Source organism: Lepidochelys olivacea (genome assembly GCF_965140295.1).
Source record: "Lepidochelys olivacea isolate rLepOli2 genome assembly, chromosome: 3".
Taxonomy (NCBI): Eukaryota; Metazoa; Chordata; order Testudines; family Cheloniidae; genus Lepidochelys; species Lepidochelys olivacea.
In genome coordinates this window covers 169733025-169760316 of record NC_140413.1, presented here as the reverse complement: position 1 = coordinate 169760316, position 27292 = coordinate 169733025, and the positions used below count along the sequence as shown (strand labels likewise).

Genomic DNA, 27292 nt, shown 5'->3' with positions numbered 1-27292 from the left:
AGACGCTCTCCCTTCAACATAGTGCTGTCTACAGCGGGAGTTTGGTTGGTATAACTGCATCACTCGGACATGGATTTTCCATGCCTCTGAGCACCACAATTACACTGACATAAGTCTGCAGTGTAGACCAAGCCTAAGAAAAAGGACTTGTAAAATTATCTTTAACAGTGTCAAATGATGACACATGTTATAATGGTATTAACTTGGTCTCAACACAAGTATATTAATCACAGGTGTAAAAGGCTTTTTTCTATGGGGGCTGTGAAAATGAGGCTCTTGCACTACAGCCTAGTCAGTTCTAAGTGGAAGCTCATCCTTTTCCTCTCTTTTCTTCTGTGAAGATTGAGAGGGCTTCCTGAAGAAGTGGGTGAATGATTAGCACAGTAGCCTACGATGCAGGCTTGGTTTAATACCCTTCTCTTCCACAGCCAGAGAGAGCTGGTAAATAACTTACTCTGCACTTCAGCAGGCCTACAGAAATGGAGCTGAGACCTGGATTGTTAGGGTGCAGCAACAGAAGGAGCCATAAGAACTGCTGTGGAGTGTGTGGTGGCAAAGGGACGCGGGGCTGACTACCATCAGAGCTGTGCTTTAAAGTGGGAGGGAGGGTGACTTTTAGACCCCTACAGTCACTAGAGTGCAGTGTACACACACTCCTTTATGAGTGGGCTCCTTTCAGTCACAACCCACTGTGTGCTGGGGAGAAGGAAAACCTTACTTAATTGTATGGTGGGGAGGGCTCTGATCTCATTGGCCATTGTGTGGGAGAGGAAAGTAATGTAACTTTCAGGGCATAGTCTTTTTTCTTCTCTATATGTGACCTCTTAAAAAGAGCTGTCAGACAGGAAGAGCCCAATAACTTTAGCCCTCGAGTACCCTCTATGTTCCTTCCATTCCTAGCTGACTGATGGGAAACACGGATTCCAATTGGAAGGTGCACACAGTTATTTCAACCCCTACCACTCTGCTAAATACAGGCAATCGGCTCTGAGGGGAGGGAGACAGGTCTCTCTAGTTGGGGGAAGTTCTGCTGTAGCAGCTCTTAGTAGAAAAATAAAAAGAGCCAAGATGGTGTGTTGCAAAGCTGGAGGGAAATCACACAAATTTAAATCTGTGTGTCAATAAAGCTTACGGTGCCAGCCACAGAGCTTCATTTACTGAATGGCCTGATTTTGCTAGGATATTCACATCGAACTCATTATCAACAAATCTGTTTCTAAAAATAATATGATTCTTCTGTCATCTGTTCAGCAGTCAGGAATACATCTAGAATAAAAGTGGGATCTTTTAATCTCTTAACTAAAACCAAGCAGACACTAGGTCTTCAGGACACAAAAATAAATACATGAAAAAGAAATTAATGATATTTTATCTACCGAACATTCATAAGTACAGAGACAAAGGACTTTTGGAAGAGGTGGAGTAAATCTACTGCAATTAGATTTTCTAGGCCAGGGATCAGCCAGCACATCCCTCTGCCCACGCTGCTTCCCACAGCCCCCATTGGCCTGGAACAGCAAACTGCAGCTAGAGTGGGAGCTGTGATTGCCGGAACCTACGGATGCTGCAGGTAAACAAACCGTCCCAGCCTGCCAGTGGATTTCCCTGATGGGCCGCGTGCGAAAGGTTGCTGATCCCTGCTCTAGGCAGTGGTTCTCAAACTTTGGGCCAGACTTGTGCAAGGAGTTTAATGAGCTTCTAGAGGAGGGCAGGGTGGTCTCAAGAACCTCCCTCCAGGCTGTGTTACATGCGGCAGACTCGGTGGCTCGGACGATGGCCACTGCCATCACAATGAGATGCAGTGCGTGGCTGCAGGTGTTTGGTATACCACCAGAGGTTCAGAACACGATTCAGGACCTGCCCTTTAACCGTAAGGGGTTGTTTGCCCAAAATATAGACTCTCGCTTGCACAGTCTGAAGGACACGTGGGTGACGCTAAAGTCTTTGGGGATCCACACCCCTGTACCCCAAAGAAAGCCATTTAAGCCTCAGCCCCTGTCCCACTTCTAGTCTGGGCCTCCAAGACGAGACTTATCCAGGAGAGGGGCGGAATAATAGGAGGCGCCTGCCAGTACTCCTCAGGACAAGGCCAGGGTTCTTTGAAACAGCCCTCTGGCCTGAAGCCAAACTTTTGAAGATGCACCCGAGGACGGAGCACCAGTACCGAGCTCAGATCTTTACCCCTCTTTGTGAATTGACTATCCCACTTCTACCGTGCTTGGTCCCAGATCATATCAGATCACTGTGTTCTGAGCACAGTGGACATGGCATATTCTATCCAATTCTGTTCCCTCCCACCCCTCTTCCCTCCTCACGAACAATAACTTCTGCAGGAGGTGCAATCACTCCTTGCTCTAGGGGCAACAGAGGAGGTTCCTCAGGAGTTCAGGGGTTCTACTCCAGCTATTTCCTCATCACCAAGGCCAAGGGTGGGCCCTTGCCTATCCTGGATCTGGGAGACTGTAACACATTCATAAAGAAAGTGAAGTTTTGCATGCTCTCCCTGGCCTCCATCATTCCTTTCCTGGATCTGGAGGACTGGTACGCTGCCCTCAACTTGAAAGATGTGTACTTTCATATCTCCATTACCCTGGCCCACAGTTTCTTCGCTTCGTGGTCAGAGGCCAGCACTACCAGTTCAGGGTGCTCTCATCTGGGCTCTCGGCAGCTCTCCAGATATTCACGAAGTGTATGGCAGTCGTGGTAGCCTTTCTCCGCAAACATCAGGTACAAGTTTTCCCGTACCTGGATGACTGGCTCATCAAGGCCAAGTTGCAAGCACAGGCTGCAGAGCAGGTGTGCTTAGGATGGTAGGCCTCATATTGAAAGTACCTAAATCCACACTAGCCCCAACACAGAGAACAGAATACATAGGAGCTCTCTTGGACTCCATGCAAGCCAGGGCGTTCCTGCCTGAGCTGTGCTTCCAAGCACTCAGGGACATTGAGAACCTTCGCCGATTACCCACGGCAACTACCAGAAATTGCATGAAACTGCTGGGGCAGACGGTGGCTTGTACATATGTGGTCTAGTATGCCAGATTGCGCCTTTGGCCTCTCCAGGTGTGGTTGGCGCAGGTGCACAGGCCCAGCAGGGACCCACTGGACAGATTAGTTACCCTCCAACCTCGCATTCTCGAGTCTCTCCACTGGTGGCTGCAGTCAAACCCCAACCTCCGCTATCGCTGGTCACGGACGCCTCAGCACTCAGTTAGGGAGCACATCTGGACAATATCAGAACCCAAGGCCTATGGTCCAACCCAGAACTATTGCTGCATATCAATGTAAGGGAGCTGAGGGCGGTTCGTCTGGCATACCAAGAGTTCAGGGCTCACCTTCAGGATGCATGTGTGTCGGTGCAGAAGGACACCACCACAGCAATGTTCTATATAAACAAACATGGTGGTGCTTGCTCCTCTCCCATGCCAGGAAGCCGTTGGGCTGTGGGACTTCTGCATCGCTCACTTCGGGAGTGCAAAACGAGCTAGCTGACCGCCTCAACTGCTTGTTTCACAGTCAAGAATGGTCCCTCAGGGTGGACATCACGCTCTCGACTTTCCAGAGGTGGGGCTTTCCCCACATAGACGTGTTTGCGACACGGAGCAACAGGAAGTGCCAGCGGTTCTTCTTTCTGAACTACAGCCCAGGCTTCATCACTGACACCTTTCATGGATGAGTCACCTGCTGTACGCATTCCCATCCTTCCCTCTCATACACAAAGTCCTCCTCAAGGCTTGCTGGGACAGGGATTCCTTGATCCTCATAGCGCCAGCGTGGCCCCGCCACACTGGTTCATCACACTGTTGAACCTCTCAGTGGACAGAGCAGTAACCCTTCCCATGTGCCTGGCCCTCATCACACAAGACCACGGCTGTCTACAACACCCCAGCCTGGAGTCCCTCCACCTCACGGCGTGGAAACTGCATGGCTGAAACCTCTTAAGCTTCAGTGTTCAGACCCAGTGAAGGATGTCCTGCTGGAAAGTAGGAAACCCTCCACTCGTGCCACATACCTGACAAAGTGGAAGCGGTTTTCCATCTGGTCTCTGCAGATAGGCAGCCCTCCACAGCAAGCATCAATTCCCCTTGTTTTGGACTACCTACTGTACCCAAAGCAGCAGGGGTTGCAAATATCATCTATCAAAGTACACCTGGCTGCCATTTCAGCATTCCACCCAGGGGCAGCAGGAAGGTCAATGTTTGGAAATCCCATGGTGGGCTTGGTTTCTCAAGGGCTTGGACAGGCTTTATCCCCAAGTGTGACAACCCAATCCCCAGTGGAACCTCAACCCGGTCCTGTCCATGCTCATGAGACCCCACCCTTTCGAGCCCACGGCAACCTGCCCTCTGTCCTACCTTTCCTGGGAAGTGGCTTTTCTGGTGGCCATAACCTCAGCCAGAAGGGTATCCAAGCTCACAGCACTGACTTCCAGGCCCCCCCCATACAGTCTTTTATGAAGACAAGGTGCAGCTACGCCTTCACCCTACGTTTCTACCAAAGGTAGTATCCCAGTTTCATGTGAACCACCACATATTTTTACCTGTGTTCTTTCCTAAGCCACATGCCAGTAACAGAGAGCGAATGCTCCATTCTCTGGACGTCAGGCGTGCCCAAGCCTTCTACATTGAGCGCACAAAGCCATTTCGTAAGTCATCACAGCTCTTTATTGCAATTGCAGATCACCTGACAATTTGCAATCCAAAACTGCAGTGTCACAAATGAATAAGACTTCCATCCAAAGAAGTCTAATCTTTTTTTGTCCTTGTTATGGAGGATATACTTAGAGTACTATTGCTTATTCTACTCATTTACTACATCCACCACCAGAGAATTAAGTGAACTAAAACTCTGAGACCTGAGGGGGTGAGAGGGGAGGAGAATGGAACAATAATATTTTCTATCTATCCATTTTCAAATTGGTGGAACAGTAGCAGGTGTTTGCTAAAGAGTCTGCTGGGTCCTGGAGCACCTCATTAATGGATAAGACAACTCCAGTGGGTGTTGCTGATTGCAAAATGTCCAGCAGTTTGTGTTGAGAATCTTTGACCTCTTAGAGTGGTACTTGGAAAACGTCCGTGACTCTCTTTATAAGGTCCTGGAACTGCTGGAAATTGTTGACTGTGGACAGCAGTGGAGGCATGACCACCTCATCTGGAGACAAAGGGTTTGGGGGTGGCCTCATTATCAGCCCTAACTTCCTGCTCCTCAAATGCCTCATCATTCAGGTGGGTTGGCTGGGGAGAGGACTGTAGAACTCTCACCTCTTGATATGACAGAGCTGGTGGTCTGGCAAATTGCTGCCAACAGGAAGCCCAGGGATCCCAGTAGGGCCATTGGAGGGCCATATGGGAGATGGAGTGGCATCCAAGATTGGTCCCACCACCCTTGTTGTGCACAGGGATCTTCCCTATAAGCATCAAAAAAAGAGCGAGTGAGTTCCTATATAGAAGTCTCTTTCATACTGTTCAATATCCTCCAACAGGAAAGCAACAGCAGAAAAAGAGAATCCTGTTGTACTGGAGAAAGACTCCAATCTTCAGATTATCATCACAGTACTGAGAGGTGCTTGGTAGTCGAAGCAGATGGTACCATTGAAATGGAGCATACCGAAGTAGGTGCTGAAGGTGCCTAGCACTTCACTTTGCATGGCACTGAGGGTCTCAACTGGGGAGGTCCTCAAGCCAGAGTTCTGCTCAGCGGCAGTGGTCTGGAGAAGTGTTTATTTTTGCCCTCTTTCTCTCTTGTAGACAATACCAGGGTCCTTTTGGAGCCATGTTTTCCCTTACAGGCCCGGCACTTTCCAGTGGTACCAAAGGCGGAGTTTTTCACCGCGATGGTACCAAGCGGAGAGGTTGAGGCTTCTGACACCATGGACTTAGCCAGGGATCAGGGCCTTTTGGGAGCTGCCTCCTTATGATAAGAGTCTGAGCTCCTCTTCCTTGGAGCGTTCTCTGAGGCCTCCATAATCTTCCCCTTCTTAGAGGGTACCTATGCCAAAGCTGAAGGGGTGCTGGATCTCCCCAGAAACAGATGTACATGGCCAGTCTCCTGCCTGATTCTGAAGCAAGCTGAAAGGAATGCTCCATCAGTAGCAGCCTCAATTTCTCTCAATCCTTGCTCTGGATTTGAGGGCCAGGCAGAAGTTGCATTTCTAGGAAATATGTGACTCTCCCAGGCAGCAGACACTCTGGGAATGGCTGTCGCTTACTGGGATAGCCTCCCAACAAGAGAGGCAACATCTGAAGCCTGGAAGAGCTGGGCATGCCCCACTAGGAAAATAAGTCTCCCAGAAAAAAGAGGGACAGAAACAAAACAAATCCTCTCATAACTCAGCTCTACAAATGCTAAGCTGTACAAGAGAATAGCTGAGACAAAATCAGCCAGAAACATTACAGCTCCATCTCAGGCTGAGGTAGCTGAGAAGGAACTGAGTCGGTCACAGATGCAGCCTAGATGCCCTCAGTGCGTGACACAATGCAACTTCTAAAAATCAGAAGAAAATCTATCCAACTAATATCATATAATATTACTTGACAGTATACAATCAACATTTGATATCTGTGTGACAGCTGTCCCTACCATATCAGATTTTGTGTTAGTTTCTTCTTTGAAACTTTTTATTAATTACGCACTAATTACTCTCAAACTTTTAGATATTAGAAAAGCAAGCTCTTGCTAATTTGAAATAATGAAAACTGTGAACAGCTTTTTAATAAGTGCTATTAAAAATAAGGTGTTTTTTCCCAAGCCGCTACAAAAAAAAAAAATAATAAAAAAAAATCTAGCATCTCACCTTTCTATACAGTAGTTCATAATCCCTGCCCTACAAAAGGGTGACCTCATTACTGAATGAGTTTATCGCAACCAGTGCAGAGAGTTCTTTAGGATACTTATAATTTTGACTAGATGCTCCTTCAAATGGTGATAGTCCATCTGCTGAGAAATTAGAGATAAGAAGCAGAAAGATTAGTTTTGCTGCCAAAAAATCTGCCATGACAAACTTTTCAAAGAAAACTGAATTCTGTAAAATAAAAAGGGGGGGGGGGGAGAAGAAGAGAGGAAATGAAAGATAAAATTTACTTTTGCTCAATATCTTCTGCCAAAGTACTCAGTGCACAAATCTCAGAAGATTATGGTAATCCTAGTACACTAAACAGACTTTATGAATTTACATAGCGGCTTTTATAAACAATGTTGTCTTTTTACTTGCTTCTCATTCAAATCTGTGAAAACAATTTGGTTTGTCTGATATTTTCTGTTAATGAATCCCAGGGATTGGCAACCTTTGGCACGTGGCCATCAGGGTAAGCCACTGGCGGGCCGGGCTGTTTACCTGCTGCGTCTGCAGGTTCGGCCAATCGCAGCTCCCACTAGCCACGGTTTGCCGTCTCAGGCCAATGGGGGCTGAGGGAAGCGGCAGCGGGCCGAGGGATGTGCTGGCCAACCTTCCCACAGCCCCCATTCGTCTGGGACAGCGAACCGCAGCCAGCGGGAGCTGCGATTGGCCGAACCTGTGGACGCAGCAGGTAAACAAACCGGCCTGGCCCGCCAGGGGCTTACTCTGACAGGCCATGTGCCAAAGGTTGCCGATCCCTGATGTATCACAGCCTCATATTCATGCAATATATCTGGGGTTGAAAAATTAACCTCAGAAGTCCTTACCATAACACTTTAAAAGAAGAAAATGGACATACAATAGACCAAATCCTCCTTGCTGTTTGAAAACCACTTTACAATTTTTTTTTTTTTTTGAAAAATCCCTTCTCTCAATTTAGTTTTATTTTACTGTTATACTGAAACTTTATCTGAAAAGACCCCTTGGGGTTTTTTATTTTGTTTTTCTCCAGTTGGTGCACTAGAAACAGGACACATAGCAAGAACATGCAGTTCTGTAAGTCATCAATTAAGCTAACTTTTTAGCATGCATGCTCTACTGTTTATTTTTATATAAATTTGGTGTTAACTACTACTTCAGGACAGGTTTCAGAGTAGCAGCCGTGTTAGTCTGTATTCGCAAAAAGAAAAGGAGTACTTGTGGCACCTTAGAGACTAACCAATTTATTTGAGCATAAGCTTTTGTGAAAGCTTATGCTCAAATAAATTTGTTAGTCTCTAAGGTGCCACAAGTACTCCTTTTCAATTTACTTCAGAACAGTATATCTCAGGAAGCCTGTGTAAATGCTGAATTTTGGATCACAACAAAATGTTTTAAAGTTTATTGTTTTAAACAAGAAAAATGTAGATGACAAGAAAACTCTCTCACTGAATATCAGTTTTAAAATAAGAGACACTACCTATTTATACACACACTTGCAACTGGAAGTCATCACTGGTTTCTATTCTGTATTCTAATGTACAGTATTCATACTTCTTTCCTAAAAAGTTTTGTAGTTCTGTGCAGAAAACTTAAGTGCTTCTATAATATTCTTTACTAACTGTACCTTACAGTAATTACAGTATAAGAAATTAAGGGTCATAATGAACATACCAGTCTTTTGCTCCTTGAACTCAACAGAACTTCCAGCTTGAATTTCAGCTCTGCTGTTCAGTCTCCCCATAGCAAAAATTCCAAGAGTTCAAAATACAGGTCTCAATAGCAAAAAAAAGTGAAGCAGTTTCTAAATTTAGTAATTACTACTAGAACAAACGAAGGACATTATAGTAACTGACTCCGGAACTATTATTTGACATATGCTGTAACACAGGATAAAGAACAGAAGCTTTAATACTAAAGTTCTCACCACTTTTTCTCTTGACTAAACTAGTTACTAAACACATGTGCATTTGTCAGAAAAATTTGCATAAATAATTTTTTATACTGTAAAGGACAGAGAAATTATGGGTGATAAAAAGAAGTTTTTAAAATGGTCTCACCTCAGATAAGGCTTGTCGTATGCTCTCCGAAAGGCCTGTATACCATCTCCAATTGGCCTCAAAGGGTGACTATCTTACCCTTTAGAAGATAATAATAGCATAATTCTTTCACCATACTACAAACAGAATTAGATTTAAAACCTGTAAATCAAGTCATTTACAGTAAGGTAGAGGTTAACACTATGTTTTATAAAATATGTATATAAAATAAAATAAAAAAAACATGCACAAAAAGCTTTACTTAATAGTAAAGATCCTGGCCAAAATGACTAATATTTAATAAACGCATGCCCCAATATGCAATATTAAATATAGGATAAATATTCTGATTTCTTCAAGAATAAAATGTGAAAGGTAAATATTAGCTTTCAGGAAAAATTAAGTACAGAATTTCAATCAGAATTGCTATAAACCAGCTATAAATTTACTACCAGTGAAATATTGTACTTTAAGAATTTTGATAATGATTTACTGGAAGCCAGGTGTAAAGTGGGAAATACCCACTTATTTTTGCACTATCATACCTTAATTTATTGCTTTCTTCATATATTATATTTTGCTTGCAGTCTTTGGACCCAGTGAAGGGACTGCTTAAGTTAAAAAGCCCCAACTGCACCAAACTGCTAAAAAAATTTTAATTCAGCCCTCACCACAAAAGAACACAGCACATTTTAAGGATTAAAATAATTTACAGATTGTGATCATCCTTGAAGTTAAACAGCACTGTTTCAAAATATTACAATTACATCTATCATTTCAACAGCAACAAGCAACACAAAGTTACAGGTTTCACTATTTTGAAATTATTTTTTTCACATTAACGAAATTAAATTAACTGTTAGGGTGATTATACAGTGATCCATATGTTTCACAGCACGTACAATTATGATTTTTAACAATACTGTGTGTTAGCATAGTTTGAAGTAACTGACAATTTAACTTGATTTTATGCTGTAGGTAATGCACATGCATACACCAGTTGTACTACACAATTGGTCAAGTGTTCAGTTACACACTTCGTTTAGAAATTACAATTACTTACACAACTGGACATTTAAACAATGAGGTCAAGCTGTGTACAAAGAACAATTATCATAAAATTAAACACAGTCCACAGTTGTTTTTTAAGTTCATTCATGAACTACTGACGCTCTTCAAAATTAACATTCACAGATTTCTGTTTAACCATTACATTTAGTGTATCAGATAACTAGCGCCCTGCATGAATACAAAAAGGTATATCCACATCCCAGCCGCAAAAATAGTCTGTGGATATCTGCGGATTTGCAGGGCTCTAAACAGCTTTACAGCTAAGTGCACAGCAGTGACACAGGGCTGTGTCAAGCCCCAATCCTCAACCACTCCACCACCCCCTACTTCTCCCCAGAAACTTCCTGCCCTGCCACCTGCTCCGCCCCGCCGTACCTCTTTCCCTGCTCCTGGCAGGGAGGCTACAATTCTGGGCCTTTCTATGCAGCACCGCCCTCCCCGTGGGGGGCTCAGACAGCTCTACACAGTTGCAGAGGCTCTAATGCACATAGCTATTGCCGCCTGCTCATTTAAAGAACAACCACACCTTCAAAATGGTGCTTGGCTTACTCCCTTCTAGGAGTTGTCTTTACCTCCTCCATCTGAGCAAGCTGGAGACTACAACTCCCAGAATGCCCAGCTCGCTGCTGCGTGATTTAGAGAGCAGAGCTGGAGCCTGCAGGCTGGATGACAGCCTCTCCATTCCAGTGAGTGCGTGCTGCAGACCCCTGGTCTGCGGATATCAATGGATAGAAAGCAGATTCCCACGGATTTGCAGGGCTCTACAGGTAACACTTCAAAATGTAGTACAGTATACTCTTCCCAAATATTAAGCAGTTGGCTGCATTTACTGTTATAAAATTTGAAAGTGATTTCAAACCCTTAAAAAAAGTTCATGTTTATACACACAAAATCATAGCATTAAAACAAATTCATGTTCTACACTAAAACAAGCTGCACACAACTGTCAAAAGCAATCAGAGTTCTGTATATTAAATGAAGACTCAAACTATTGTAACAGATGTGTTTTTCCTTTTACATCTAGTGTGCAGGAGTCAGTGTCCATAAAGCCTAGGCTTAAAAAGGATATGCTTGAAAAAAGTCCAAGGAGTCACAGACTTTTTTTAATATATGGCTTTTCCCAACTGGTGCATGAGGGCTTCTGGAAAATATTAGCTGTCTAAGTTCAATTAATATTCTTTGCCATCTTTAATGTTTTATAGGCAGTTCTTAGTCCAACCATTTCAAATGGTTTTAAGGTAACAAGAAAGCGCCCTGCTATACAATTTAAAGAATAAGCCTCTTTAATAGTGTCTGCCACCTGGCGGTCCAAGCCATCTCTGGCCCCGTCCAGGTGGCGGAGGGGATGGTACACCAGGTCCATTGGGAAAGCTGTGTAAAAGGATAAAATCATAATTGTTTTTCCCCTCAAGATAACTTCTTTAAAATAACAAAAGAGACAACACTACATTACAATTTGGATTTAAACTTATTTTGTTCTTAGCAATCTCATGCATACTTAAAAGGCTTCCACAGCAGTTAAAATTACTACAACAATGGAATCTGAAATGTTTACATAGGATATGGCCCCTGATTTTAATACTTGCAAGAGACAGCTTTAAAATTACTGCAATTCTAGATTTCAAATAAAATTAATTTTAAAAAGACAAGACAAAGATACATTCTTACCCTCTTGGTGGAGGGAAACGACCTCTTGGCATCTGCAGCATCCCTCTGGCTCTGGAGTGAGGTGGCCTGCCTCTGAAGCCCATTGGTCCTGGTAGTGATGGTGGAGGAGGAAGTCCATGTCTGCACAGACAAGTCCAATCAAACAATCTCATACTGCATCAAAAAACAAACACTCTGGGATTCTTCCTATGTGAACCAATTTCGCACTTAGAGAAACTGGACTACAGCAGTACACATCCATCATTTTTAAACAAACACCTTTCTATCAATGTTCTCAAAATTAACCTTGGTGCGGGAAGTGAGAAAGGATCTCTCATCATTCCTCCCATGGGTGAGGGTGGTAGAAAAGGTGGCCTCCCTCTGCCTCCTCTTTGGCCTCGGGTCTCAGGATATGGATACATTCTTCCTATCCCACATCTGGAAAGACACTTGTTTTCAGTACAGATCTGAAAGTTAAGTTGTATTTATTTCATTGTACAGTTATAATGATACAATAATATAAAGTGAAGACTGTAAAAACTGCTCCTGGAACTGTCTTTGTAAGAAGGGATGAATAAATTGTCTAACATTATTCAAAAGATGTATGTCTACTGCCAAGCTTCAAGAAAAAACATGACTACTTACTAATACTATACAGCGTTTACTGAAATTAGAGAAGAATGGAATTCCAAATGAATATAACGAAAATAAAGAGAACTTTTTTTTATAGAAATCTTTAAACAATCACCTATTTGCAAGGAGTCTCTCCCCAGCTTCTTACCATCTTTTTCAAGGGAAGTTACATGTAATGTTACCTGTTTTCTATAGAGTGATTCTTTACTGGGCTACTGAAGTTAAGTGTTAATAGTTTTTTAATTTTATTAAAGCAACATATGGTTGAATAGGTTACTGGTTCCAATTCCTGCTTCTCTCATTTTGGGTTGACATTTCTTAACCCTTTTTGCTTCATGTTTCTATAGGTTTATAGTGGCCAGCAATTTAAAGTGTTCTTTTTTCATAAAAGGGTAATACATATTTCATGCAAGTCTAGTTCACTAGTGCTTACGTACTATGTGCTATAGACAACTGTAAGATAAATTCATTATAGCTCCCCTTTCCTACTTCCAAAAGGTTTTGTGTTAAGCATCACTTTACAACCATGTAGAGAAATGTACATAGCTTGGTTCCATAAGGAAGAATTGTTTAGAGTAAATTTGTCTGTGGAGGTAAATGAGAATTAATGGCTTATGCCCCATATTCTTCATAGTGATATTATTAGGATATGATTATGGCCTAACTATGATGTATTTTATGCGATAGGCCATGTAAGATATCATTGAAAAGGTTATGATTCACTGAATATGATTTCCTATTTGTATGCATGTATCATTTTGGTATCTGAAATTAGGAATATTGTCTATGCATCTATTGCAAATGTGTTTACACCTGGGGAACGCCCACTAGACAGAATGCAATCAGTCTAGATGGCTGGCTGGAAAGGGCCATTAGGGAAAACAATAGGTCTTAGAAGATGCTAATCTCCCACTGGGGAGCCTTCCTGAGGACACTACAAACAGCCTCTGAGTCATGGCTGCTGTCCCCATACAGGGGCATGTAACTAAGTCACCTGGTACTGGACTCCATCTTGGAATAGCAGTGTTTTTCCCCTGACCGGGCATGGGAACCAAGAGGGGAGACAAATGGTTCCCGCCATATGCAAAAGCTATTTAATGCAGGGGAGTGATATCATCATGGTTCTTCACTGACTCCCTACCCAAGAAGGCTGCCGGAAACACCTGAGACACAAAGCCTGGACTAGGGGAGAAGGGCTGAACCCAGGCTAGAGGGATTTCTAGCCTGTAAAAGGAATACCTGGAGTTTTAAGCTGAAAGTTCAGCTTGCCCTCAAGAATCTTTGCAAACTGCCAAAAACAACAATTAGGGTGAGAATTTGCTACTCATATCCAATATCTTTAGTATATTAAGCTTAGATTGTGTTGTGTTTACTTGCTAGGTAATCTGCTTTGATCTGTTTGCTATCCCTTATAATCATTTAAAATCTCTCTTTTGTAGTTAATAATCTTGTTTCTGTTTTGTCTAAAACCAGTGTGTGGAAATCATAACAGGGGGAAGAAAGCCTTGTATATCTTCCTCCACATTGAAAGAGGGGGCAAATTTCATGAGCTTATGCTGTACAGTTCCCTGTGCAGCGCAAGACGGTATAATTTTGGGTTTACACTCCAGAAGGGGGCGTGCCTTAGCTGAGCCTTCCCATGCAGAACTAATCTCAGCATCTGTGTGTAGCTGCAGCTGGGTGTGTCCCTACTTGTATGTGTGCTGGAGGGGCCTGCCTGAGGGCCTGTCACAGCAGTACAGTGTAAAGGGAGCCCAGGCTGGTGAGTCAATGCACAACAGTTCCAGGTGGCACCCCAGGGGGGAAGAGAGAACCCGTCACAGTAGGGTCCCAAGGAAAGACAAAAAAATAAGGAGCCTCCATATTCTGTAAGGCATGCTGGCCTTCCCATCCAGGGTGGGATTGTAGGGTGAGGCCTGAAGGTTAGATCCCACCTGCTGTGCTGCCTTGTTGCATCACTCAACCAAAGGGATGACAGTTCCTGAAAGAGGGCTTTGATTGGGTAATCATGGTCCCTGCAACAGACTCCTGAGTTGGCTGCTCGGGCCCTCGACAGTTAATAAGAGGGTCATGAAGAGAAAATGATGGCCCCTTCCTGCTCTGCCCTCCAGGGCAAAACACTGCAGCAAGATGCTATTGTTGTTCCACAATCCCTCTTTATGGTAAGACTCTTGGCTCTGTTGTTTTTTCCAAAACTACAATCGCTTTATGCCTGGGTGAGTTTTTCCTTTTGTAGATGTTAGGGATATTTTTTTTTTTTCCTTCCCTCTCAACTTCACCACTGGTAATTGAGGGCGCTCTTCCTGGCATCCCTATTTTACAAGTGCTGTTTGGAAGAAGTATGTTGTAGTGAGTGGTTAGTGCAAGAGGGCTGGAGACAAGATCTTTGAATTTTAATCTCAACTCTTCTTCCACAGATCACCTTTGTGCCTTTGGGCAAGTCATTTAACCTGTGCCTGAATTTTCAAATCTGGGAAATGAATGTAATAATATTTTGACAATAATATTGTCTTTTTTTTTTTTTTTTTGGTGAGAGCGAGAGCAGGTGCCCCAATCTGTCTAGCTGCAAGACCCCATGGTTTGGGTTTTGTGAGACACTATTTTGCAAAACTGTCTATAGGGGAAATTCCTCCAGCGAGAATAGGGTCTTTTACAACTATCTCCCCACCACAGAGATCAGCAGGTCCCCGCTCCAACTCACTCCCACATCAGACAGAGTTGCAGCATCTGAGATGCATTTGTGCTTTTATTTTCACCTTCTACCACACACACACACAAGTTTACACAGTTTGGGTCTCCTTAATGAAGAACTGCTTTTAGGAAATTTGCACATGGACACATAAGAGGGGCAATTAGACTATTTTACTTTTCAAGCTGTGACTGCAATGAAAGAGAAAGAATAATCAGTTTCCATGTCCTTTAATTAATTTCGTATCTCTAAATACAGTAATGAGATAGGCATGTTAAGTAAGTATATATGACTTATATACACACCTTGTGCTACCAGCCTGCGATAACTGTTAACACATCTGTAGGTATGACAGCCAATACATCCACATTCAAAGTGCCACAAATATTTAAGTGCTGTACAGTTATGGATATGTTGTCTACCACAGAAGATCAAAAATAATTCCTAGAGTAGAGTAGGACAAAGGCATTGTTTAATAATAAAAAGCTGTCCTATTTTCCTGATAGAATCTGACTACCAAAACTCTTTTCCCTCTTCAGTAACACTCCCACCCAAAAGACATTAATTTCAAAAGTAAATATGTCTTTGAGAAGTTCACAACTGAAAGCTTCATTTATGAAAATACAGATTAACTTACACGAAGTCACCCTTAACTTCAACAATATATGTCAAGGCTATCCTAACCATTCATAATTGTCTTTGAAAGCATTCCGTTTTATTTGTAAAATTTAGTGTTTACCTTACGTTACAGATTGGTCCACCTACCATAAAATGCCCCTTCTTGAGAAAGTCAACAATGTAATAAAAAATTATTAGTTTGCCAGGTATTACCTCATGGGCCCAATGCCATTAATTGTTTTGCCTCGCATTTTCCCTCTGACATATGAAAGCTGTCCCTCGTTTCCAAAATCTCTGCCACCTCTTCCTCTGCCCCGACCTCTTGGTCCCCTGAATGTAAAGGCAGGAAACAAAAGAAGGCAATTACCTTTGCTCTGATAACTAAATTACATCTCCATTAACAAACTGTTCCATATAAACGGCCCGCTGACACACTGCACAATGCCTATTAGTTTACATTTTTTAAACTTGCATTCTACTTTTTTTTAAACTATGCATTCTTCTTTGATTGTAATCCTGTTGCTGCATGGGCATGATCCAAAGCTGACTAATGTCAATGGAAAAACATGCTTTGGATTAGGCCCTAATTGAGTATATGTTGAACAGCATTTATTACACTTCTACATTTGCTTCAAATTAGAACCGTCATGATGAGAGCTACTGCACATGAATATTCTGGGGAGCATGAGTTACCTACAGATTAAAATTTTCATTTTCTGTCAGTGAAATTCACTCGGGGGGGGGGGGGGTCACATAAAGCTCTGTTCTGGGGCAAATTTTGCTTCACATTTATACCATGACCTTTTTCAATTTTGTAATTGAGACACCACCACTTTGTATATAACAATCATGATAATAAATATTAGCAATTGCTACAAAAATCAGGGAGTTGCAAACAAATTTAAGGGACTGACAAAACATTTCTGAATAAATGTCATACCACAAGAAAAAGGATACCAGCATTTTCTACTCCATGTATTAGTTCTCAAATTTAGGAAAAACTGGAGAACACCAAATGGACTAATTTAGCGTCTACTAGAAGTTAATATAACTTTCAAGATACTAGAAAGAAATTTTAGGGCCAGATTGGAAGTGAGCAGCTACCAGGAAGGCAGCCACAGATGAAAAGGGAAAATAAGACAGAATTTGAAAACATATGGCATATTCAAACATATCCCAGGAAAGCAAAAAGTAAAGTAAGCAGCTAGTGTTATGGTGCACAGAAGTTCTTAATTCAAGTATCTGACCAGAATTCTTAATATAAGAATTTTAGATTAATATAAATTCACTAAACCAAGTACTTTTAGATAAAAATGGTTTCTCAGACTATTCTAAAAAAGTAGTCTAGTCTACAGAAGAATTACACTTTGAGTTTTTGGTGTTTTCATTTGAAACAGAATATGCATCCTGATTGGTTTTTAGTAAACTGTCAATCTAGTTAAAGTGAAAATACAGCAATATACCTGAATATACATCTCAGCAAACCCTACACATGGATCTTTTAGACTTATATGCAAACCCTTATAAAGACACTAATGTCTATGCTAGTTACTTTATTAGATGAATTTAAAAAGCAAGCTTAATATGGAAATCAACCCATCATGCCTGTAAAAGGGATATTTCACACAAAAAGGGCCCCCAAAATAGAAGAACTATTACTGGAAAAGGTGCATTTCTTTAGGTACTTTAAATTATTATTTTAATTGTAGACACTCACTTGCTTTTGGTTTCTGTCATGTCACCACTTTCAATAGCAGAGTCAGCCTGATCCACTGGCATCTCTGTATCCTCCTCCATCTTAAAAATAAAGAAGACATTCATCATCCTGGAGGTCCTATTAATAAAGTAGCTGGTATTTCAAAAAGCCTCAGCCTAGCAAAACATGCTGAAAAGGCAACTGCACAGTTAGTGATGGATTACTCCCCTTCAAGAAATTTCTAATTCTATATATTGGTCTGGCGACAATGATTGCTCCCAGTTCTGATTTTCCACATTGTATTGTCCTATTCTGTAGGGCTGTTGATTAATCGCAGTTAACTCACACGATTAACTCAAAAAAATGAATCGCGATTAATCGCAGTTTTAATCACACAAACAATAGAATACCAATTTAAATTTATTAAATATTTTCGATGTTTTTCTACATTTTCATATATATTGTATTCTGTATTGTAACTGAAATCAAAGTGTATATTATTTTTATTACAAATATTTGCACTGTAAAAATTTTTCAATTCACCTCATATGTGTACTGTATTGCAATCTTTGTCCTGAAAGTGCAACTTACAAATGTAGATTTTTTTCCCATTACATAAAAACTGTTACTGCAATCAAAAACAAAACAATGTAAAACTTCAGAGTCTACAAGTCCACTCAGTCCTACTTCTTGTTTAGCCAATTGCTAAAACAAACAAGTTTGTATACATTTACGGGAGATAATGCTGCCCTCTTTTTATTTACAGTGTCACCAGAAAGTGAGAACAGGCATTTGCATGGCACTTTTGTAGCCGACATTGCAAGGTATTTACGTGCCAGATATGCTAAACATTCGTATGCCCCTTTATGCTTCGGCCACCATTCCAGAAGACATGCTTCCATGCTAATGACGCTCGTTAAAAAAATAATGCTTTAATTAAATTTGTGACTGAACTCCTTGGGGAAGAACTGTGTTTTACCCGCATTCTGCCATATATTTCATAGCAGTCTCAGATGATGACCCAGCACATGTTGTTCGTTTAAAAACACTTCCACTGAAATTTGACAAAATGCAAAGATACCAATGTGAGATTTCTAAAGATAGCTACAGCACTCAACCCAAGGTTTAAGAATCTGAAGTGCCTTCCAAAATCTGAGAGGGATGAGGTGTGGCACATGCTTTCAGAAGTCTTAAAAGAGCAACACTCCAATGTGGAAACTGCAGAACCCAAACCACCAAAATAGAAAATCAACCTTCTTCTACTAGTGGTATCTGACTCAGATGATGAAAATGAACATGCGCTGGTCCACACTGCTTTGGATTGTTATTGAGCAGAACCCATCATCAGCATGGATGCATGTCTCCTGAAATGGTGGCTGAAGCACGAAGGGACATATGAATCTTTAGCACATCTGGCATGTAAATATCTTGCGAGCCAGCTACAACAGTGCCATGAGAATGCCTGTATTCACTTTCAGGTGACATTGTAAACAAGAAGCTGGCAACATTATCTCCTGCAAATGTAAACAAACTTGTCTGTCTGAGCGATTGGCTGAAGAAGAAGTAGGACTGAGTGGACTTGAGGGCTCTAAAATTTTACACTGTTTTATGTTTGAATGCCTTTTTTTGTACATAATTCTACATTTGTAAATTCAACTTTCATGATGAGATTGCACTAAAGTACTTGCATTAGGTGAATTGAAAAATAGTATTTCTTTTGGATTTTTTTTCAGTGCAAATACTTGTAATAAAAAATAAATATAAAGTGAGCACTGTACACTTTGCATTCTGTACTGTAATTGAAATCAATATATTTGAAAATGTAGAAAACATCAAAAATATTTAAATAAATGATATTCTATTATTGTTTAACAGTGCGATTAATTGAACGATTAATTTTTTTAATCACTTGACAGCCTTACTATTCTGCAATCACTGTGCCTTTAAAACAGTAATTTCCAATTGTATTCTGTTGACCACTGGTGATGCACAGCCAGCAGGCAATTTATATTGTCCTCACTCCTCTTCGTGGTTTCCAAGTGCTTTTGCAGTTGTCTAGGCTCTTCCTTCTTCATTACAAAGAAGCAAATGGAAGTAACAGGGTACCACCCTTGCTGCCTCTCTTAGGAACCACTTCTCCATAAAGGGAAATGGGAGCCCTCACAGTTGAGAGCTACCTATGGAAATGAAATTTCCAGCCATCAGTAGGAAAGAAATGACCAAGGGAGAGGGGAACAAGACAGACAGGCAGTATATCATGTGGAGCAGGGAAACACGAGCAGGGGGGAAGAAAAGGAATAGAACAGATGGATGAGGGAGAGGAAATGAAGAACAAAATGCAAGAGCGTGATTAACTTTTTTCCAAAGGGAAAAGACCTCTCTTAGAAGACAACTAAAGATACATAAGTTATTTCCTAACATTACTTTTCCTTAAAAGCAATTTGTCACAGGAATGCATGCCTCCAATGAAGTGAGCTGTAGCTCACGAAAGCTTAAGCTCAAATAAATTGGTTAGTCTCAAAAGTGCCACTAGTATTGCTTTTCTTTTTGCGGATACAGACTGTCAAGGTTCCTCCCCCACTCTGAACTCTAGGGTACAGATGTGGGGACCTGCATGAAAAACCTCCTAAGCTTATCTTTACCAGCTTAGGTCAAAACTTCCCCAAGGTAACAAATATTACCCCCGTTATCCTTGGAATGGCCGCTACCACCACCAAACTAATACTGGTTACTGGGGAAGAGCTGTTTGGACGCGTCCTTCCCCCCAAAATACTTCACAAAACCTTGCACCCCACTTCCTGGACAAGGTTTGGTAAAAAGCCTCACCAATTTGCATAGGTGACCACAAACCCAAACCCTTGGATCTGAGAACAATGAAAAAGCATTCAGTGTTTTACAAGAAGACTTTTAATAAAAAATAGAAGTAAATAGAAATAAAGAAATCCCCCCTGTAAAATCAGGATGGTATATATCTTACAGGGTAATTAGATTCAAAAACATAGAGAACCCCTCTAGGCAAAACCTTAAGTTACAAAAAAGATACACAGACAGAAATAGTTATTCTATTCAGCACAATTCTTTTCTCAGCCATTTAAAGAAATCATAATCTAACACATACCTAGCTAGATTACTTACTAAAAGTTCTAAGACTCCATTCCTGTTCTGTCCCCGGCCAAGACGACTACAGACAGACACACAAACCCTTTGTTCCTCTCCCTCCTCCCAGCTTTTGAAAGTATCTTGTCTCCTCATTGGTCATTTTGGTCAGGTGCCAGCGAGGTTACCTTTAGCTTCTTAACCCTTTACAGGTGAGAGGAGCTTTCCCCTGGCCAGGAGGGATTTCAAAGGGGTTTACCCTTCCCTTTATATTTATGACACAGACCAACACGGCTGCTACTCTGAAACTTGTCACAGGAATGTTATGCATTTGCTAATGGGAGGGGAAGTGGTCCATGTGATTGGAAGTGAGAGACAATGTGGTCCATGAGGCCCTAATAAAATGTAAAACATACGTGCTATAAAAAAAAGCTGCTTTGGACAGGAATCTAATTGTGTAGAATCCCTCCTTTATTGGACACAAAATACACCAATTGTGTTCAATAAATAATCTTCAGTAGGTATTTAATTTGAAGAAGTCAAAAGTTTGAACCTTGCACTGTCTTGTAAATGGCTGGGTGCCTTAGGGAAGATTTTTAAAAATATAAAGCCTAGCTGTCTAGTGGCACACCTATTTGGAAAGAAATAACATTTTCCCCCAGATATGAAAAGTTTGCACTCAGATGAAGCAGAATGCCAATGACTGCCTAAAAAGGGTGAGGGCACAGGCGAGAACCAGAAAGAAGAGAACACACAAGTGGATGCTACATTGGCTTGTAAAATGAAGTGGGGAAGAAAAAAAAACAAAAACAGGAGATGAAAGACAAAATAGACAGCAAGAAGGAACTGATAACATTTAAGTTAGTGGAGTTTTATTTATACACACAGTTTCATGTCTTTACAGTATGTCTCTGGAAGATGTCCCACACCTAGTGGGACACTGGGGAAGCTGTGCAGACAATGATAGCAGACCGCTGTTGCTGAATGAACTTAGTCACATGGCTGCTTACAGTTGGGCATGTAACCAGGTTACAGAGAAGATTTTTAAATATTTCAAATCCTTTTCTAGATTTTCTGTCCTGAGATTTCAGAGTAGCAGTCGTGTTAGTCTGTATTCGCAAAAAGAAAAGGAGTACTTGTGGCACCTTAGAGACTAACAAATTATTTGAGCATAAGCTTTTGTGAGCTACAGCTCACTTCATCGGATGCATAAATTTGTTAGTCTCTAAGGTGCCACAAGTACTCCTTTTCTTTTTGTCCTGAGATTGACATTCAGGCTCAGACCCGTCAATACATTCTACTGAATCAAAGACCACTATGAAATACATACGTAGGCAACAGTATACACCAGAAATGACTAAAGCATCAAATCTAAAAGAATAGAAACTGGAGTCATCCCAAAACGGCAACAGGAATAACTAATGATTTACCATTTTATTGAGGTATAGTTAGGCCCCTAAAGAGTGTCAATTTAGACTGTACTCAAAATACATTTTAAAATTACAATTTAAGATTGTAAATACAATATAAATTCACTTTGGTTAGTGAGTTTAAAATATATTTATTGTATTTTAGTGGAATAACTACAAATAATATATAACTGAGAAATAGACAGAGGATAGCTTGTGGATAAGGCTATGGGAAAAGATCCAAAAGACCTGGATTCAACTCAGCTCTGCCAGAGACTTCATATGTGACCTTGGGCAAATCATTTTTTCTTTCTATGCTTCAGCTCCCCATTTGTAAAATGAGGTTAATACTTTTTCCCCCATCCATCTACTGTCTTGTGTATTTTTGATTAAAAGTTCTTCAGGGCAGGGACTATCTCTTACTATGTACCTATACAGTGCCTAGCACAATAGCACCTTGATCTCTGTTGCACTTGAAGGTGCTACCCTGTGTTTCATGTAAGCTGTGCGGTTGGGCAGCCACCCAGGAAAGATTCAAGTGCCACGCAATTGATTAGCAGAGCCACGCATATCCAGCCGGCAGCATGCGTTTATTGTAACTTAATCCTCCTTAGATGAAAATACTGCCAACATTTGCTCCCGAGTGAAAGCATTTTAATTTATATTCATTCTATTCACACTTTTAGTTGATTCACCTTAACTTTCTTGCATACCATTTGAGGCAAGCCAAGTGTCTATGCTGCTCTACTACATCATACTTCCCAGCTGTAACAGTACAGAATGAGTGGGGTCACATCAGTTCATTCAGCTACTCTCACATTTCTGAGCAAGCATCTTGAGGAAAGAGCAGAACAGATGTGATGCTTCTCAGGGGGAAAGAACCAGGAGAAAGGAGTCAGTGAATGCAGTCTAGTGCCCAAGGCATCAGTGTAGGGCTAACTCCATTCTCTGAATAAACCAAACTAGGAGCACGGCGGGGATAGCATAGTAATCCCACTCAGCAGAAGGAGAAGAATAGTAAGCATCTTTGTACTATTTTCTAATAAATCATCTAGTTCACTAAAAAAGCAGCGTTAATACAGGGAACAAGCCACAGGGGTGTATCCACGGGCGCTGTTTGAGGTCCGTAGGGTAGAGATTAAACCTAGGAAAACGGGTTACTATTTAAACCGTCACCCCCTCCCCTGCCAATGAACGACGAGACACATCAGATCCCACCTCGACCAGCGACTGCTCAGTGTAAATAGATGGGGGAACGGGACCGAAGAGGCGGCATCCTATACGATCTGTGGCTCCCATTTAAAGAAGCCACTGGGTTTTATACCACCCATAGGACAGCCGGGCCAAGGCTTCCCGGGGGTGTTTTTCTGGCTTACTTACAGGACCCCCGCTCCCCGCACCAGTTTCAGCAGCGCGACAGCCGCGGGAATCACGCCGCAGGCTGGGAGCATCCAGCCCGCCTGAGGGGCGGGGATACAGACGCTCAAGCCGGAGCTACTTCGGATCCAAGCAGGGGTCTCTCCCGGCTGCCGCTGTCACAGGGGGCGCCTGGCTTCGGGGCTTGCAACCCTCAGGAGAGCCAGAGGAGGGGATCCCCCCTCAGCGGCTGCCGAGGGGGATCAAAGGGGGTAAGTGAGAAGTGGGGGTGGGAGGGGGGCAGCCCCACTCACCGCTCAGGCCCGGTTGCACCGCCCGCTCCCAGGGAAGGGCCAGTCACAGCGGCCGAGGCCCTGCGCCCTACGCTGCCCGGGCAAGTATCGAGTGTCTCTCGCAGCCCCGCCACACAAAGAGCTTCCCAAAATGGCGCCCGAGTCGGCCGGTGAGGCTGAGGTAGGAGGCTCCGCCCACCCCGTGCCAGGGGCGGAGCTTCCCCCAGCCCGGCCCGCAGCCGGGGGGAACGTCACTGCGTAGAACGTCCCCCTCCCTCCGCCCGTTTATTAGCGCACCGGGGCTGCCCGCGGGCTCTGGGAGCGGCTGGGGCCCCGTGAGGGTGGGGCCGCCGCCTGCCACAGCCGAGCGGGGTCGGGAGAGCCCCGGTGTGGGGGCCCCGCGGAAAGTGCGGGGAGTTTTCCCATCCGCCCCGGGGAGGGAGGGAGCCGATGGCCCTCAGGGCGCCCCCCAGGCGATGGGCAGTGACTGCCCCCGCCGGAGGTGGCGCTCACTGGGGCCCGTGAGGGCGGGCCGCCCCTGCCGCCACAGCCGCTGGGCTTCCTCCTCACAGAGGACCGGACCCCTCCGTGAAGGGCGGGGGCCGCTGAGTGGGGACCCCGGAGCCGCTTGCACTGCGCCCTGCTGTGGCACCCAGCGGGGGTCACTGCCCCTCTCGCAACACTCCTGGCCTGGGGACTCGCCTAGAGGCTGCAGGGCCAGCCCCAGCGTGGTCCATGGCAGGGCTGCCAGGAGAGGTCATGGGACCCTCGATGCTCGTGTCCCGTTGCTGCAGGAAATGTGAGACCCATCTGGGTGGGCATCCGATATTTTCAGTCCCTCGCTTCTCCATTTCCTACCAGGATGCAACTGCCCCGTTCCCGTGAGAATCCCGTGCCCCAAACCCTTATCTCTGGGAGGGTCCCACCCTTCTTATCCCTGCCTATTAAAAAGCCACTTCTCGCCCCATCACTCTGGATGACAAGTGAGCATCCAAGAGTGCTACTGAGGTGTGTCTAAGGGTATGTCTACACTACGAAATTAGGTCGAATTTATAGAAGTCGGTTTTTTGAAATCGGTTTTATATATTCGAGTGTGTGTGTCCCCACAGAAAATGCTCTAAGTGCATTAAGTGCATTAACTCAGCGGAGCGCTTCCACAGTACCGAGGCAAGCGTCGACTTCCGGAGCGTTGCACTGTGGGTAGCTATCCCACAGTTCCCGCAGTCTCCGCTGCCCATTGGAATTCTGGGTTGATATCCCAATGCCTGATGGGGCTAAAACATTGTCGCGGGTGGTTCTGGGTACATATCGTCAGGAACCCGTTCCCACCCTCCCTCCCCCCGTGAAAGCAAGGGCAGACAATCATTTCGCGCCTTTTTTGTCTGCTGCCAGCCAAAGATGTAAAGGATAGATGGAGTGGGTCAGAACAAGAAATAGACCAGATTTGTTTTGTACTCATTTTCCTCCTCCCCTGTCTAGATCACACTGCAGTCAGTCACAGAGAAGGCGCAGCGAGGTTAATCTAGCCATGTATCAATCAGAGGCCAGGCTAACCTCCTTGTTCCAATAACAACGATAACTTTGGTGCACCATTTCTTATTGGAACCCTCCGTGCAGTCCTGCCTGAAATACTCCTTGATGTACAGGCACACCCTTTGTTGATTTTAGCTCCCTGAAGCCAACCCTGTAAGCCGTGTCGTCAGTCGCCCCTCCCTCCGTCAGAGCAACGGCAGACAATCGTTCCGCGCCTTTTTTCTGTGCGGACGCCATACCAAGGCAAGCATGGAGGCCGCTGAGCTCATATTGGCAATTAGGAGCACATCAACCACCACACGCATTATCCAGCAGTATATGCAGCACCAGAACATGGCAACGCGATACCGGGCGAGGAGGCGACGTCAGCGCGGTCCCGTGAGTGATCAGGACATGGACACAGATTTCTCTGAAAGCATGGGCCCTGCCAATGCATGCATCATGGTGCTAATGGGGCAGGTTCATGCTGTGGAACGCCGATTCTGGGCTCGGGAAACAAGCACAGACTGGTGGGACCGCATAGTGTTGCAGGTCTGGGACGATTCCCAGTGGCTGCCAAACTTTCGCATGCGTAAGGGCACTTTCATGGAACTTTGTGACTTGCTTTCCCCTGCCCTGAAGCGCATGAATACCAGGATGAGAGCAGCCCTCACAGTTGAGAAGCGAGTGGCGATAGCCCTGTGGAAGCTTGCAACGCCAGACAGCTACCGGTCAGTTGGGAATCAATTTGGAGTGGGCAAATCTACTGTGGGGGCTGCTGTGATGCAAGTAGCTCACGCAATCAAAGATCTGCTGATATCAAGGGTAGTGACCCTGGGAAATGTGCAGGTCATAGTGGATGGCTTTGCTGCAATGGGATTCCCTAACTGTGGTGGGGCTATAGACGGAACCCATATCCCTATCTTGGCACCAGAGCACCAAGCCGGCGAGTACATAAACCGCAAGGGGTACTTTTCGATAGTGCTGCAAGCTCTGGTGGATCACAAGGGACGTTTCACCAACATCAACGTGGGATGGCCGGGAAAGGTGCATGACGCTCGCATCTTCAGGAACTCTGGTCTGTTTCAAAAGCTGCAGGAAGGGACTTTCTTCCCAGACCAGAAAATAACTGTTGGGGATGTTGAAATGCCTATATGTATCCTTGGGGACCCAGCCTACCCCTTAATGCCATGGCTCATGAAGCCGTACACAGGCAGCCTGGACAGTGGTCAGGAGCTGTTCAACTACAGGCTGAGCAAGTGCAGAATGGTGGTAGAATGTGCATTTGGACGTTTAAAGGCGCGCTGGCGCAGTTTACTGACTCGCTTAGACCTCAGCGAAACCAATATTCCCACTGTTATTACTGCTTGCTGTGTGCTGCACAATATCTGTGAGAGTAAGGGGGAGACGTTTATGGTGGGGTGGGAGGCTGAGGCAAATCGCCTAGCTGCTGGTTACGCGCAGCCAGACACCAGGGCGGTTAGAAGAGCTCAGGAGGGCGCGGTACGCATCAGAGAAGCTTTGAAAACCAGTTTCATGACTGGCCAGGCTACAGTGTGAAAGTTCTGTTTGTTTCTCCTTGATGAAACCCCCCGCCCCTTGGTTCACTCTACTTCCCTGTAAGCTAACCACCCTCCCCTCCTCCCTTTAATCACCACTTGCAGAGGCAATAAAGTCATTGCTGCTTCACAGTCATGCATTCGTTATTCATTCATCACACAAATAGGGAGATGACTACCAAGGTATCCCAGGAGGGGTGGTGGAGGAGGGAAGGAAAATGCCACACAGCACTTTAAGCACAGCACTTTAAAAGTTTACAACTTTAAAATTTATTGAATGACAGCCTTCTTTTTTTTGGGCAATCCTCTGTTGTGGAGTGGCTGGTTGGCCGGAGGCCCCCCCACCGCGTTCTTGGGCGTCTGGGTGTGGAGGCTATGGAACTTGGGGAGGAGGGCGGTTGGTTACAGAGGGGCAGCAGTGGCAGTCTGTGCTCCAGCTGCCTTTGCTGCAGCTCAACCATACACTGGAGCATTCTGGTTTGGTCCTGCAGCAGCCTCAGCATTGAATCCTGCCTCCTCTCATCACGCTGCCGCCACATTTGAGCTTCAGCCCTGTCTTCAGCCCACCACTTACTCTCTTCAGCCCGCCACTTACTCTCTTCAGCCCTCCACCTCTCCTCCCGGTCATTTTGTGCTTTCCTGCACTCTGACATTATTTGCCTCCACGCATTCGTCTGTGCTCTGTCAGTGTGGGAGGACAGCATGAGCTCGGAGAACATTTCATCGCGAGTGCATTTTTTTTTCTTTCTAAGCTTCACTAGCCTCTGGGAAGGAGAAGATCCTGTGATCATTGAAACACATGCAGCTGGTGGAGAAAAAAAAAGGGACAGCGGTATTTAAAAAGACACATTTTATAAAACA

The 27292-nt window shown here is 43.9% G+C and overlaps 1 protein-coding gene across 13 annotated transcripts; it reads right to left on the bottom strand.

Moving 5' to 3' along the window:
* Window positions 1-1360: 1360 nt before the first annotated feature.
* On the bottom strand, window positions 1361-23527 carry LOC311518404 (uncharacterized protein). Of its 13 annotated transcripts, none has more exons than XR_014710975.1 (10): window positions 23382-23527; window positions 17228-17307; window positions 15724-15840; window positions 15198-15336; window positions 11877-12008; window positions 11592-11711; window positions 8874-8952; window positions 8488-8693; window positions 6793-6935; window positions 1361-5406 (listed from the first exon to the last, which is right to left on the bottom strand). XR_014710975.1 is itself a non-coding variant. In XM_084624196.1 (10 exons), the coding sequence occupies exons 2-7, from the start codon at window positions 17305-17307 to the stop codon at window positions 8943-8945; spliced, it is 489 nt and encodes a 162-aa protein (XP_084480322.1). In that variant the 5' UTR covers window positions 23382-23527; the 3' UTR covers window positions 1361-6067; window positions 6793-6935; window positions 8488-8693; window positions 8874-8942. The 13 variants fall into 13 exon arrangements, 12 of the variants coding, with proteins under 12 accessions (XP_084480322.1, XP_084480320.1, XP_084480323.1 ...); XM_084624196.1 differs by lacking the exon at window positions 15198-15336 and adding an exon at window positions 9916-9945 and having other exon boundaries at window positions 1361-6067; XM_084624194.1 differs by lacking the exon at window positions 15198-15336 and adding an exon at window positions 9916-9945.
* Between the last annotated feature and the right edge of the window lie 3765 nt (window positions 23528-27292).

Bases quoted from the DNA above. Each gene is read 5' to 3' on its own strand.
- LOC311518404 (XM_084624190.1), bottom strand. From the start codon at position 17,307: ATGGAGGAGGATACAGAGATGCCAGTGGATCAGGCTGACTCTGCTATT. The intron at 15,841-17,227 runs GTGAGTGTCTAC...CTTTACATTCAG, and splicing joins ATGACAGAAACCAAAAGCAA to GGGACCAAGAGGTCGGGGCA. The intron at 11,295-11,591 runs GTAAGAATGTAT...CCTTTTACACAG, and splicing joins CGTTTCCCTCCACCAAGAGG to CTTTCCCAATGGACCTGGTG.